Source organism: Bombina bombina, chromosome 6, assembly GCF_027579735.1.
Source record: "Bombina bombina isolate aBomBom1 chromosome 6, aBomBom1.pri, whole genome shotgun sequence".
NCBI lineage: Eukaryota > Metazoa > Chordata > Amphibia > Anura > Bombinatoridae > Bombina > Bombina bombina.
In genome coordinates this window covers 698,775,464-698,789,291 of record NC_069504.1, presented here as the reverse complement: position 1 = coordinate 698,789,291, position 13,828 = coordinate 698,775,464, and the positions used below count along the sequence as shown (strand labels likewise).

Genomic DNA, 13,828 nt, shown 5'->3' with positions numbered 1-13,828 from the left:
CCTAATAATACAAAGAGCTACCGAAGAAGGGGATATGACTGAAGATTTACACAAGCATGAGAGTATACTTCATCCTTCTCTGTTCTGTCAACGACAGTCATAGAGACTAAGTTGATTATTACACCCAGAAAAGTGATCCTGGGACTGAGGGACAGAGAACTTTTTGGATAGTGTACTTTTCAACCATGCTCTTGAAGACACAACAAAAGTCTGTTGATATGAGATAGTGCTAAATGTAAAGATGGAGCCTGTATCAAAATATCTTTCAGATAAGGAACACCCGGCATATCCTGAGCACTTATTAATGATAAGAGAGCCCCCAGAACATTCGTAAAGATTCTGCGTCTAGGATTACTTTACTGGGTGTAATAATCAACTCAGTGAGTGGTAGCCAAATCAAAAGGAAGAGAAACAAACTAAAAATGCTTGTCCAGGAATGCAAAACCCTAGAAATTGATGATGATCCCTTGTGAATAGGGATATGATGATACGCATCCTTCAGATTATAGAGGACATGAATTGTTTCTGTTGAACAAGAGCAAGTATAGTTCGAATAGTTCCATCTTGAAAGAATGAACTTGTTTAAATTCTTCAAATCCACAACAGGTCTGTCGAGTTCCCTTCTTTCTTGGAAACAAAGAGGTTGGAATAGAAACGTGACCAATTCCGGAACTGGAAGTATTACATCATAGACAACCGTAGAGCCGGACAGATAGCTCATCATGCTATGAACACTGTGGCTGAGCTCTGTAGCAACCCAAGGGTTGCAGTTCGATCCCCCGGTGAGGTCCACTCAGACCTTTCATCCTTCTGAGGTCGATAAATGAGCAGCGTCTTGAGACCCTTACAGGTGATTAGCCACGTTTTACAAGTACCCAATGCATACATACATAGACGGCAGATCTGAAAACCGATTGCCCATTATAGGATTCCTTAAAAAAATGAGACAGAAAAAAACTTTCCCTGGGGAGGCCTTGATCTGAAACCTTTCCTGTATCCTTGGGAAATAATGTTCAGAAACTGTCTTTTTGGACTGTTTAGATCTGCATCTGTTCCCAATTAGGGTTTAGCCTTCCATGAGAAACTGTCAAGAGCCCTGGCTTCTGTGAAAAAATTGGAGGAACTCTGGTTCTTGGATTGACGAAAGGAACGCAAAGAGAAGCCTAGATTTTACCCCTACACTTTTTATCCTGAGGACAAAAGGCTCCTTTTCCTCCAGTCACTGTAGAAATAATGTCATCCCAACCAGACAAAACAACATCCTTCCCTTTAAATCAAAGAGACAGATGTATAGAGATCAGAAACCTTCCCAGCAGACCATGATTTCACCCCAACAAGGACCTCCTAGTCAAAGCTGCTACTGCCATATTCTTTGCATTGATTTTAATAATTTCCACATCAGCATCACAAATAAAAGCCGTCCTTCAAGAGTTTTAATTGATTATAATAAACTCTTCATTAGCAGAATCTTCAGATCAACACCAAAGGGTAGAGGCTGCTGCAGTGCAAGCAATACAGTTGCTGGTCTATAAAGAAAACCTGCTTGCAGAAAAATCTTTCTATGAAAAGACTCTTATTTCCTATCCATAAGGTCTCATAAAAGAGGTCCTATCCTCCAGAGAGAATAGTAGTACGTTTAGACCAAAGTTAAAATAGCCTCATCTACTGTAGGCAGAGTTTCTCAAAGCTCTAAATTGGAAGGCAGGCAAAGGAAACATCTTTTTAATTGTTGACGATTCAAAGGAATAACCAGGCTTAGACAATCTTTAAAAATGATCTCCACAGATAGCTATATCAACCCTTTTTAATACTTCAGAGGGTTACAATTCAATCCAGCCGGTTTAACAGACAACCTTAGGAACCTCAACAAAAAAAAGAAGCCATGAGAAAATAAGCAAAACACACTACCATAAATAAGAGGGTGAAATGTACTTATATGCTGACACTAATAGTCCCCAGACTATTGATATACCACATAAGTCAGTACCTAATAATAGCCTACAGGCTTAAACAGGTGCTTACAGACTTTATATAGAACTTGTAAACCCCCACACTCACCTGAAAGTCACCTATACTATTGCACTTACCATAAGCAGTGGAAACTGCTTCCAGTAGATAGCCAATCCAGGAGGCTACGAGTCTCGGTACCTGTGACACGCATCGTGACTAACTTCCATAGGGTGTATTCTTGTGCCACTACCCATAATCCAAAGACCTCCCCTCTATCCAAACAGTAGCCATCTGAGGGGAAAATTGGGCAACAAATTGGTCTGAGCATACTTCTCACAAAAAACCTGGAGCACTTCCCCTTCCTTTACCTTCCTCCTGGCAAAGACAAAACAAGTTTTCAGTGAGGTGGGAGGGGTTTTAAGGCATCTTGGCGTTTTGGGATCTTTGCCTCCTCCTAGTGGCCAGGAATATAATTCCCAGGAGTATAGGATTGTGGACTCTCAACACCTTTATTAGAGAAACTCCCTTGTCCCCAGAAATTGTAGATGACAGCAATCCAGGCCAATCCAAAAAAGGATTTTACCTTGGAAAAAAAAAGTTAGATAATCCCTTTATTACCCATTCCCCAGTTTTGTACAGCCAACATGGTTATATTAATATACTTTTAACCTCTGATTACCTTCTATCTAACGCCTCTCCTAACAGCCCCCTTATCACGTGGTTATTTATTATCGATTGACTTGCATTTTAGCCAATAAGTGCTGCGTCATGCACAACTCCATAAGAGAGAGCACAATGTTATCCATAAGGCAAAAAGGGGGGTGGGGCGTGAGGGCGCTAGTGAAAGCTTAAGAAATCTAAATGTGGATGTTTAACACAATATGTGTCTGTGTATTCAATGTCTGCTCAATTGATTGCTTTAAATATATAAAACCCAAATTCTTCAGTGTTTATTTTATATAAATATTGTGTAATAGTTTGTGTTGTTTAACGTTTTAGGATATATTATGACCATATATCATAATGATATATGGTCATAATATATCCTTAAACGTTAAACAACACAAACTATTACACAATATTTATATAATAAAACACTGAAGAATTTGGTTTTATATATTTAAAGCAATCAATTGAGCAGACATTGAATACACAGACACATATTGTGTTAAACATCCACCATTTAGATTTCTTAAGCTTTCACTAGCGCCCTCACGCCCCACCCCCCCTTTTTCGTATAAACACAAAATTAGTCTGAAGGACTTATTTACTGTGAGGTGTTTGGAATCACTGTTTCCAGCGCTCTACCTATCCCACTTACACCTTGGTTATCCATAAGGCACACATGAATTAGCAGTCTCTTGTTGTGGAAAGCTAATAAAAAAAACATGTGATAAGAGGCTGTCTATAGTAGCTCATTAACAAGCAGACATTTAGAGGTTTAAATTTGATAAAGTCTAGAACAATGTTTGTGCAAAGCTGTGGAATGGGTAGTAAAGGCATTATCTTTTAAACAACAACAATTTTGGTGTAGACTGTCCCTTTAATGTAAAACATTCATCTGCTGTATCAAAAACCAATAGGCAAAATTAATCATCCTCTCTTTCAAGGATCTTTCTCCAGATGCTTCCTCAGAGACTTTATCACACCAGTCATGCAGGGTATGAGAACAGCGGGACAAAATAGCCACCATCTTAAAGGTGCCCCATATGGAAACCTTCAACGTTTCGATGCATTGGGTCTTTTAACCCCTTAATGACCGGACCATTTTTCAATTTTCTTACCCTTAATGACAATGGCTATTTTTACACTTTCTGCAAGTGTTTGTGTTTAGCTGTAATTTCCCCTCTTATCATTACTGTACCCACACATAATATATACGTTTTTCTCGGCATTAAATGGACATTCTAAAGATACCATTATTTTCAATCATGTCTTATAATTTACTAAAAAAAAAAATAAAATATGAGAAAAACTGGAAAAAAAAACACCTTTTTCTAACTTTGACCCCCAAAATATGTTACACATCTACAATCACCAAGAAACACCCATGCTAAATTAGTTTCTAAATTTGTCCCTGAGTTTAGAAATACCCAATGTTTACATGTTCTTTGCTTTTTTTGCAATTTATGGGGCAATAATACAAGTAGCACTTTGCTATTTCCAAACCACTTTTTTTCAAAATTAGCGCTAGTTACATTGGAACCCTGATATCTGTCAGGAATACCTGAATACTCCTTGACATGTATATATTTTTTTTTAGAAGACAACCCAAAGTATTGATCTAGGCCCATTTTGGTATATTTCATGCCACCATTTCACCGCCAAATGCGATCAAAAAAAAAAAAAAAAAGTTCACTTTTTCACAAAATTTGTCACAAACTTTAGGTTTCCCACTGAAATTATTTACAAACAGCTTCTGCAATTATGGCACAAATGGTTGTAAATGCTTCTCTGGGATCCCCCTTTTTCAGAAATAGCAGACTTATATGGCTTTTGGGTTGCTTTTTGGTAATTAGAAGGCCACTAAATGCCACTGTGCCCCACACGTGTTTTATGCCCAGGAGTGAAGGGGTTAATTAGGGAGCTTGTAGGGAGCTTGTAGGGTTAATTTTAGCTTTAGTGTAGTAGACAACCCCAAAGTATTGATCTAGGCCCATTTTGGTATATTTTTATGCCGCCCATTTCACCGCACAAATGCGAGCAAATAAAAAAAACAAACAACATTTTTCACAATTTTAGGTTTCTCACTGAAATTATTTACCAAACAGCTTGTGCAATTTATGGCAGAAATTGTTGTAAAAAGCTTCTCTGGGATCCCCTTTGTTCAGAAATAGCAGACTTATATGGCTTTGGCGTTGCTTTTTGGTAATTAGAAAGCCGCTAAATGCTGCTGCGCACCACACGTTAATTATGCCCAGCAGTGAAGGGGTTAAATTAGGTAGCTTTGTAGGGAGCTTGCAGGGTTAATTTTAGAGATCAGCCTCCCACCTGACACATCCCACCCCCTGATCCCTCCCAAACAGCTCTCTTCCCTCCCCCACCCCACAATTGTTCCCGCCATCTTAAGTACTGGCAGAAAGTCTGCCCAGTACTAATAAGAGGTTTTTTTTTTTTTTTAAATAAAAATAATAAAGTATTTTAGCTGTGATGGACCCCTGCCTTAGCCCAACCTCCCTGATCCCCCCTCCAGCTCTCTAACCCTCTCCCCTACCTAATTACCACCATCTTGAGTACTGGCAGCTTTCTGCCAGTACCCAGTTTGGCCCCAAAAAACCCCCCCAAAAAGTATTTTTTATTTTAACTTAAAAAAACTATTTCTGTAGTGTAGCAGCCCCCCACAATACCCCCACCCCCTCCCAGATCCTTTTATATATATATTTTTTTTTAAAAATCCCTTTTTTTCCCCTTTCTTGCCCTCATTCATTGGTGTCAGTGTGGCTTAATGGGTGCACGTGCACGCGCACCCTCACACCCGGCACTATCGCTACCGGTGCAGAGAGGGCCACAGAGTGGCTCTCTCTGCATCAGGGGCTTGTAAAGTGGTATTGCAGGATGCCTCCATATCGAGGCATCACTGCAATACCCTCAGAGCTGCTGTAAGTGATTGTGATCACTTCCAGCACTCTGTTAGACAACTGACGTACCAAGGTACGTCCATTGTCATTAACTGCTTGTTAATGCATGACGTACCTGGTACGTCAGTTGTCATTAAGGGGTTAAGGAGATGCTATGCTCTAAGGAAATAGTGGTCAAGCAGGCTGTACAGAGATCGAATTAACTAGTGGAGAAAGTATAGCACCCAAAAGCTTAGCCATAGCAGAATGTTTTTATTCTTTAAACTTAGGGGATAGTAGAGCCCTCTGATGGTCCAGGTTGTGGGGATTAAACCCCTAGTCACCCTGAAAATTATGCAATGCAGACATCCCTAGTTTCATGATTAGCAATATGATCCAGCACATGAGAATGCCAAATATTAGTGATGAAACAATCATTGGAATAAACTGAGAGGGTGAGGTACGTACTGGCAATTTAGAGGTGAAGTTAAGTAGTGTTCATCAAGGACTTCTGTGAGTTTAGAACATCCAATTTCAATTATAGTCTTCCCCCATTTGTGCTACTCCCAGAGTGACTGATACCTTACATTGTTTTTCTCTTTGTTGTAATGTTACATATTTTTTTTATTTTAATAAATACAAGATTTTATCCATAATCCTGTTTTTACTATTGGATTTTGTATCAAGTGTTTAAACTCAGAGCTGGAACATAGCTCTGGAATATGCGAGAAACTTCCATATGTTCCGAAGAGCTTGAATTAAACCTCAGTATTAACACTGATGTTTTTCTCTTTACTTTGAGGAAATCAAACTGAAGTCATTTTATTGGAGTGTTTGCTGCCAGTTGCAATTGTTTAATTGCTGCATTCACCCTAATAACAAATTATGCTTACCTGATAAATTTATTTTCTTCTGACGGGGAGAGTCCACAGCTGCATTCATTACTTTTGGGATTTCAGAACCTGGCCACCAGGAGTAGGCAAAGACACCCCAGCCAAAGGCTTAAATACCTCCCCACACTTCCCTCATCCCCCCAGTCATTCTGTCAAGGGAACAAGGAACAGTAGGAGAAATATCAGGGTGAAAAAAAAAAAAAAAAAGTGCCAGAAGAATAAAAAAAAAATATGAAGAAACGGCCATCCCATATAAGAAAACGTGGAGCAGGGTTCTGTGGACTCTCTCCATCAGAAGAAAATAAAATAATCAGGTAATCATAATTTAAGTTTTTCTTCTTAAACGGGGAGAGTCCACAGCTGCATTCATTACTTTTGGGAAAACAATACCCAAGCTAGAGAGGACACTGAATGCAAAAAAGGGCGGGTAGGCGAGGCAGCCCATTCGAAGGGCACCGCAGCCTGAAATTACCCAAACACCAGACAAAAAACTGCTTCACCAGAAACAGAAGGATACAAATTGAAAGCGACCAAGTCACTGCCCATCAGTTAAAACCAGTAAGGCCCTAATTAGAGACCCGCTCAGAATCACTAGATTCCACCGAGCACAAAACCCTCGAGAAGGCAAGTCCCGCAGGCTCCAAGCCCGCACAATCTCTACATACACCCTGAAGGGAAGAAGCAGAAGAAAAAGAAGGACTAAACAAGAGATCTAAACAACTAGGGTAAAAGAACCCCCAGCAGAAACTCCAAGCGCAAACCAAGGTTGCAAGAGGACAAAAAGCGCATAGAAAACAAACTCAAAAGAACTGAACAGAAATAAAGGAGGAAAACCCCAACCCCTATCTGAATGGAAGTCCAAAGGGACCATGTAACCTCCCAACCATGAAAGAACCAGAGGGACAAGGCAGGTTCCATCCCTCACACAGAGAGGATCCGCACTCACGAAAGAGCGACCAATGGAGAAAAAAAAAACCACCCCCGGGAACTGCCTAAAAATAGCACCATAAGATCTTATTGTGCTTCAGATGAAGCCCACCGGCAGACCACCAGCCGATAACACTAGCCTACCCAAGCTAGAAACTGCAACAGGACTCCCACAGAGGGAACCTTCCGCAGAAGAGCAGGAACCAACTCCCTCCCAGGCAAAAACAAAAAAGCAGGAGGGCATCCAAAGTCAGCAGAGAAAGGCTACCTGCTGAGGAAGGAAACACAGCTAAACGTCCCACATCTAGGTAAGATACACTGTCAAGGCTCCACTGAGCAGTCAGATTGCTGACCCCCTCTTCGTGGGAACGGACCCAGCACCCAAGCTACTGGCAATGTCCGAAAGTAGGAAAAAACAATTTCCCGGACCACCAAAATCCTCAAAAAGAAGAAAGGGGGGGGGGGACTAAAACTGTACCAAGGGGTAGAACAAACCCCGATCATTTGCCAACAAGACTGGCATGCTAACCAACTAAGCCTATGACAGAACATAGGACAAGCTCGGTTCCCGAGTCCAGACCCAGTGCCCTTCCCTACAAGAAGGGACACTCCCAGGCCAAAGGGAGACTACACTGAAACAGTGACAGCACAATACCAGGATCCAACCCTTCATGACATCATGCACGCAAGGCAAGGAAACCCCACTGAACAGAGGAAGATCTCCGGGGGAACAGCAGGCGGATACTGTGGTATGCCCCAATCCCCCTAAGGGGAGCGGAATGCAAAATACAATCGCTCACCCACAGGCATGGGGAATGCAGTAGCAGACAGAGTACCATCCAGCTGCAACAGCTGTCCCAGTAAAAAAAACAAACAGCCATCGAGCACACATTTAAAGTGCTAATAGCTGTAACAGATTTCAACCAACCAATCTCCCGCTTGCTAGGCAGCTAAACCAACCATCAGGCTATTTCCAAGTTTCCGATAGAGAAAGACAAAAACACCTAAAGGAGCAAGTGAATGTCTCAGAGCCGTAAAGGACTGAATCGCCCAGGACCCATTTAAGAGATCCAGACAGAAATCCCAGACAAGAACAAGTCCAGAAAAACCGGACCCTCGAAAACCGGAGCCGGCCAAAAGCTAGTAACCCCTGAGGAACCATAGGGATACCTCATATGGAGAAACCTGTACCCTAGGAGATACAATCACAGCCACATCCAAAAGGTCCTTGGACACTGGTCGTTCACTAAGCATCCCCAGAGACAGAGAGCATAACTCCTAAAGACTCGAAGGGCAACACCCCCCAAGTCCTACTGCTAAGGAGCTAACAAGAAATAGAGCACCTCTGCAACAGAGTCTCCAGACAATGCTTCAGGATCATCCGGCAACCCCCACAGATCAAGGAATCAACGATGAACGAGCATCACTATCCCAGGGAGCAACAGCTCAAACCGAGACGTCGTAAGTAAGGGCAGTACTGGGATCTAAATGCGCCAATTCCATAGATATGGCCACGCTGAATCGTGCCGTAACTTCTGGAGAAAACAAGCCGCCTTTTGGAGAAGGAAGGGATAATGGCATTATGGACACCTGCTTGCGTAGCCAAAGAAGGTTCAAGGGCACTCGCCTCACTGGATATGGGGTCCCCAGGGGCGGATGGCTCGGCGGACTCTAAGTTCCCTGTTTCGGGAGAAAAGATCACTCTCTAAAAGCGGCATGCAAAACATAACTGATGGGCATGGATTACCCGGGCCATTTCATACTCTTCGCAAGAAGTAGAATCTAGATCAGAGACATCAGTCTCCAAAAAGTCAGAATCCTCCATAACTTGGGTAGAAATTATGGATACAAAAAATAAAACGGCACCTTTACACCTCCAATGGCTGGGGAACTCACCACCTCCTATGACCTAGACAACCTAGCAAAAACAGACTCTCCTTCGCCACGCGGTCAAGAATACGGAAATGGAGACTAGAGACGTGACCACGCCTAGTCACAAGGTATACCATGCAGGCCAGAAAAAAAGCATGCCAAGGCCACAAAGCCTGACAAAAAAAGGCTGTATGTTCCAATATAGCCACGAGCCCAAGCAACATTACACATTAGCAGATAGAATCACATAACAAACATGATTAAAGTCCCCCCTGTTCATAACCCCCCTCAGGAGATATTAACCCTTGGTTCCATAAGATAAAGGAATCCCACTGAGACCCTGACTTCTTCGTTTACATTACATTTCACACATCGAAGTAAAATGAAACAAAAAAAACTTACCGGAATCTACGCCGTGGAATAGGAACATGGCCCGTCAAGTGTGACAGATAGTAGCCTCGCTTCTGACATGGACTTGAGTGAAACAAATCAGGCAGCGAAAACTCGTCAACACTGATGGCTAAGGAGCCGTTAATGAGTCGGGATGTTTTGCAGAAAGACTCTCCCTGCATCTCCGGACTCCGACTTTCATCCAAGCTCCAACTGAGAGGCTGACCGGACTACTTAAAACTTCAGTCCCATGCCGAAGAGTACTACCCTCGATAAGAGATCATCTAATATTCCGACACTTCTCTGCCAACCTCCTGTGACAGAATGACTAGGGGATGAGGGAAGTGGGGGAGGAATTTTTAGCCTTTGGCTGGGGTGTCTGCCTCCTCCTGGTGGCCAGGTTTTTGAATTCCAAAAAGTAATGAATGCAGCTGTGGACTCTCCCTGTTTAAGAAGAAAATAAGCGTCTAAGTGTTTATGTTTATCCACTTTATTATTTTTTTGATCAGCACATGCATCACACAGCTGAGAGGATAAACACAGGCTCAGCGTAAGCATAGAGATATGAGGAGCTTATGTGATCAGATCTGCCTTTACCACCAGCTGATGCTTGAGGGAGACAAGATCCACAAGATTGCTTCATTGTTTGGCACAATATGCACAACAGCGTGAAAAAGAAAGTAAAAAAAGGATCATTCAGACAATGAACCATGTGTTAATGGTCAAATGGACACTCAAATATGCAGTAACACCCACAAACTTTCTCTCTCTGAAATGCAAGAGAATGCTCTCACCATCTCAAATGGCTCATGAAAAGCTTTCTAGTAGCTAAGATGGCTACAGGTTTAGGAAAATGGGGGGGTGGGGGGTGGATCGCAAATAGTAAGCGCTCCTATATAATTTTAAACTATTACTGCTGCTATCTAAGTCTCTATGGGTTTGGGCTATAAAACCCCCCAGACAAAGCTTCATTGTGGGTGATAGTGAGAAATGCCTATGCTTGCCAACGTTAATACAGCAGCTTCTTGCAGAGAGAGTAACCAACCAACAATGTGCAAAGCACAGCTCCAATGATCTGGAGGAGCAGCACACTGTAAAACTGGAGATTGGCAGATAGATTTCACCTGGTGAGTCTGTGGCATCTCCAAACATTTATTACTGCCTGTCTGATCTCCTGTTGTCTCTTCTATCTAGGAGGGCACTTTTGAGGGGGGAGGGTCTGAGTTCAAGAGATGCTATTAAACAAAATGAAGTGAGAATATTTCACCACCTTCTATGAAGGCAAAAACATAACAGAGTGGAAGTGCTGGGAGATGGGTGGAGAAAACCTCTAGAATGTAAAAATGTAGGGCTTTTTGCCTCCAAACGGAAAACTCTTGTCACATTAAAAATATATACCAAGAAAACTCAAAGTGTGCATGTGTCTTGTAAAATATTACAGTTTCAAACAATATTACAATACAGTGCACATCACACTTCATACTCTTAGAGAAGTTGTATGCTTAGTTAGAGTGCCTTTGTAAAAGAGCAGACAATTGTAAAAGGACAGCAGCTCATAATTGGATAGTGTGGGGTCATTTGCAAGAGGTCAAAGCTTATAGACTGATTGACTGACAGCTGCCACATGATACAGGTCAGGTGACAGGGAAATGTAAAGAAACCGGAATTTGGCAAAAAAAAAAAAAAAATAGTCAGCTACTTATTTTAATTTCCAACTAGTGCAGTGTGTTTTAATCTAACATTTATAGATTATAAAAATTCTGCAGTATTTATTGGTCCTTTATACAGCTATGTACTATGCATACATGTCCCTTTAATTATAGCCTTTATCTGTGTGTATTTATAATGAAAGCAAGCTAAAAAGAAATTACAAGATCAGATCTACAATAAAGAAATGGGGGAACAAAATGAATCAGAACGCAAATGTGATCTCACAAAACAAAAATGGTTTTTTTAAACATTTTATTTATTCAATATAAAAATATTATTTACAGGAAATAAATATATATTTATAAATAAGTTATACAGTCAATATAAGTCATGGAAAATGACAATGTCACAGGAGTTTTTTTGTTTTTTTAATCTGTAGGACAGGAAAACTATTTACAGTAAAAAAGTGGAAGATCGTGCAGTGGTCACGTCAATTGGTTTAAAAAACAATAGAACAGTATATACACCACACACACGCACTCCTTTATATGAAGTCACAAGTAAACATCATGGATCGAAGAATTTGGCAGCTATAATCATTTATAAAACTCATTTTATCCTGCAAATTCATTTATTGGGACATTAACTTTTATCTTTAAAAAAAAAAAAAAAAAATTATTCTGACATGAATATAAAAAATACCAGAAAAATTGTGTTAACGAACACATCACTGCTTGCACATAATGTGAATGGGTTGTTATATACATTTTAATTTGGGATACTTTAAAAAACAAAAAAACGCATCTAGTGGAAGAAAATAAATAAATAAAAAGGTCTTGAAATTAAAGTTAACCTGGTCCTCATCAGTAATCATGCTTCATAATTTATAAAAGCACTCAGCAACTGGGTTGCATCATAAATATATACGGTGAGAGTCTGGAGTTTAAAAAGTTTGGAAAAAGGTTTCTCTCCCTCAAAATACAATAATGTAGATGCAAGTTTCTCAGAAAAAACAAACAAATGGAAGCCAGCAATCTGTTAAAGATCCCTGCGTCACTGAAGGTCCCTATCTCCTCTTTATTTGTATAAGCCATAAATCTGAAGCAAAAAAAAACAAAGGATGATAACCCAATAGTGCTCTAAGTTTCTACTTTGAGTTACCTATGTAAACAGATCTTGGTTCACAAACACAGTTTTATTGCAAATGTCACAATATGGGCAGAAAGAGTCAGAAAACTGGTTGTGTCCCACATGGCTTATTGCTGCAGTGATAATACCCATAACCTTTAGAAAACATTGCCAGCAGGTAATAGGTCTTCTCAAGGAAAGACACCATAAAATAGGGGTCCATATTTTCAGTTTCCAACTCAAAATGTTATTGAAACCACAAAATCCTAACAATTTTTTTTTTTTGAAATACTGAACTCTGGGGTAGGGAATGTTGAATTTTATGGTCAGTTAGACACAAATAGAGTGGTGCAGTCCCTCTCTTATCCTTAAAATGCATCAATCTATAGCAGAGGCTAAGGAGTACAATTTTGGCTGTGTCCTTTCTTCCCCACAACACCTCCAATCCCTGAGGTAGTTCAGGAAAAAAAAAAAAAAAAAAAAAAAAAAAAAAGGAAAAAAAACAAAAACAAAAAAAACAGTGCAAACTGTGCAATAGGCAGGAGGAAGTGTCAGACAGATGATTCCTCTGGATTAGAGTCTGGGAGAGCCTGTCTCTGCTTTAATTTCCATCGTAACTCTTCATTAAGTTCACCTAGCGGGGGGCGCTCCTCACCTACGCCACCTCCTAGATTAAGCCTTATATAACCATTACTATTGGAACCACGAACACCAGAAAGAATCATGTGGTTAGGGGACTGGACCGGTGGAGAGGGCAAAGGTTGGCCAGGGATTCCATTGCCTGATGGAGACGAGGAACTAGTACTGTTCTGGCACAAGGCATGTCCTGGCACAATTTTTAAGGAACCATCAGAATAGTAGAAATTATTTGGATCCCAAAGCTTTTCATCAGAGTCCGCACTGGGAAGGCACTTTGTAATCTTTGTTTGGGAAGGCAGCTGGATGGGGTACACCAAAGTGTTCTCCATGGATTTTGAACCTTTCTCCAACTCATCCCGCAGCTTTCTGCGCAGGTAGACAACAGCCAGGAAGAGAATCAAGCAAACAGCCCCCAAAGCTATCACCATCATCCACACCAGACCCAGACCATCTAAGGGAGCACGGGACTCCAAACTAAGAGAAGGGGCAGCCACCACAGTAAGTTGATAAACCGTCGCCATCCAAGCGAGCACCATGCTCCTCTGAAAAACAGTAGTATGACCCAGAGTGATGAGAATCCACTTCCAAAATGACAAGAGACTGCAGGGTAACATCATAGATCACAGTATCATCTGGAAACTGCATTAATTCACGGCCATTAAATACCCATCTGGGTTGTGCCATGTTGGAAGTCAGGTGGCATGGGAGGACCACATTTGTTCCGGTGCCAACAGTGATGTTCTTCAGTGGAGGTTTTACTGGTGGGCGGGGCAAAAAAAAAAAAAAGTATTACAAATGTTTGGTGAGAACAGAAATGAAAGT

At 41.0% G+C, this 13,828-nt stretch overlaps 2 protein-coding genes across 2 annotated transcripts in view; both read right to left on the bottom strand.

Moving 5' to 3' along the window:
• ANKRD39 (ankyrin repeat domain 39) overlaps positions 1–2,161 on the bottom strand; it is a 153,354-nt gene extending 151,193 nt beyond the window's left edge. The window contains exon 1 of the mRNA XM_053719390.1: positions 2,088–2,161. Coding sequence (XP_053575365.1) covers positions 2,088–2,161 — 74 coding nt within the window. The remainder of the gene's footprint in view (positions 1–2,087) is intronic.
• A 9,373-nt stretch (positions 2,162–11,534) lies between these two features.
• SEMA4C (semaphorin 4C) overlaps positions 11,535–13,828 on the bottom strand; it is a 44,084-nt gene continuing 41,790 nt past the window's right edge. The window contains 2 exon segments of the mRNA XM_053717815.1: positions 11,535–13,515; positions 13,517–13,764. Of these exon segments, the coding sequence (XP_053573790.1) occupies positions 12,919–13,515; positions 13,517–13,764 (845 nt within the window). The 3' untranslated portion in view covers positions 11,535–12,918.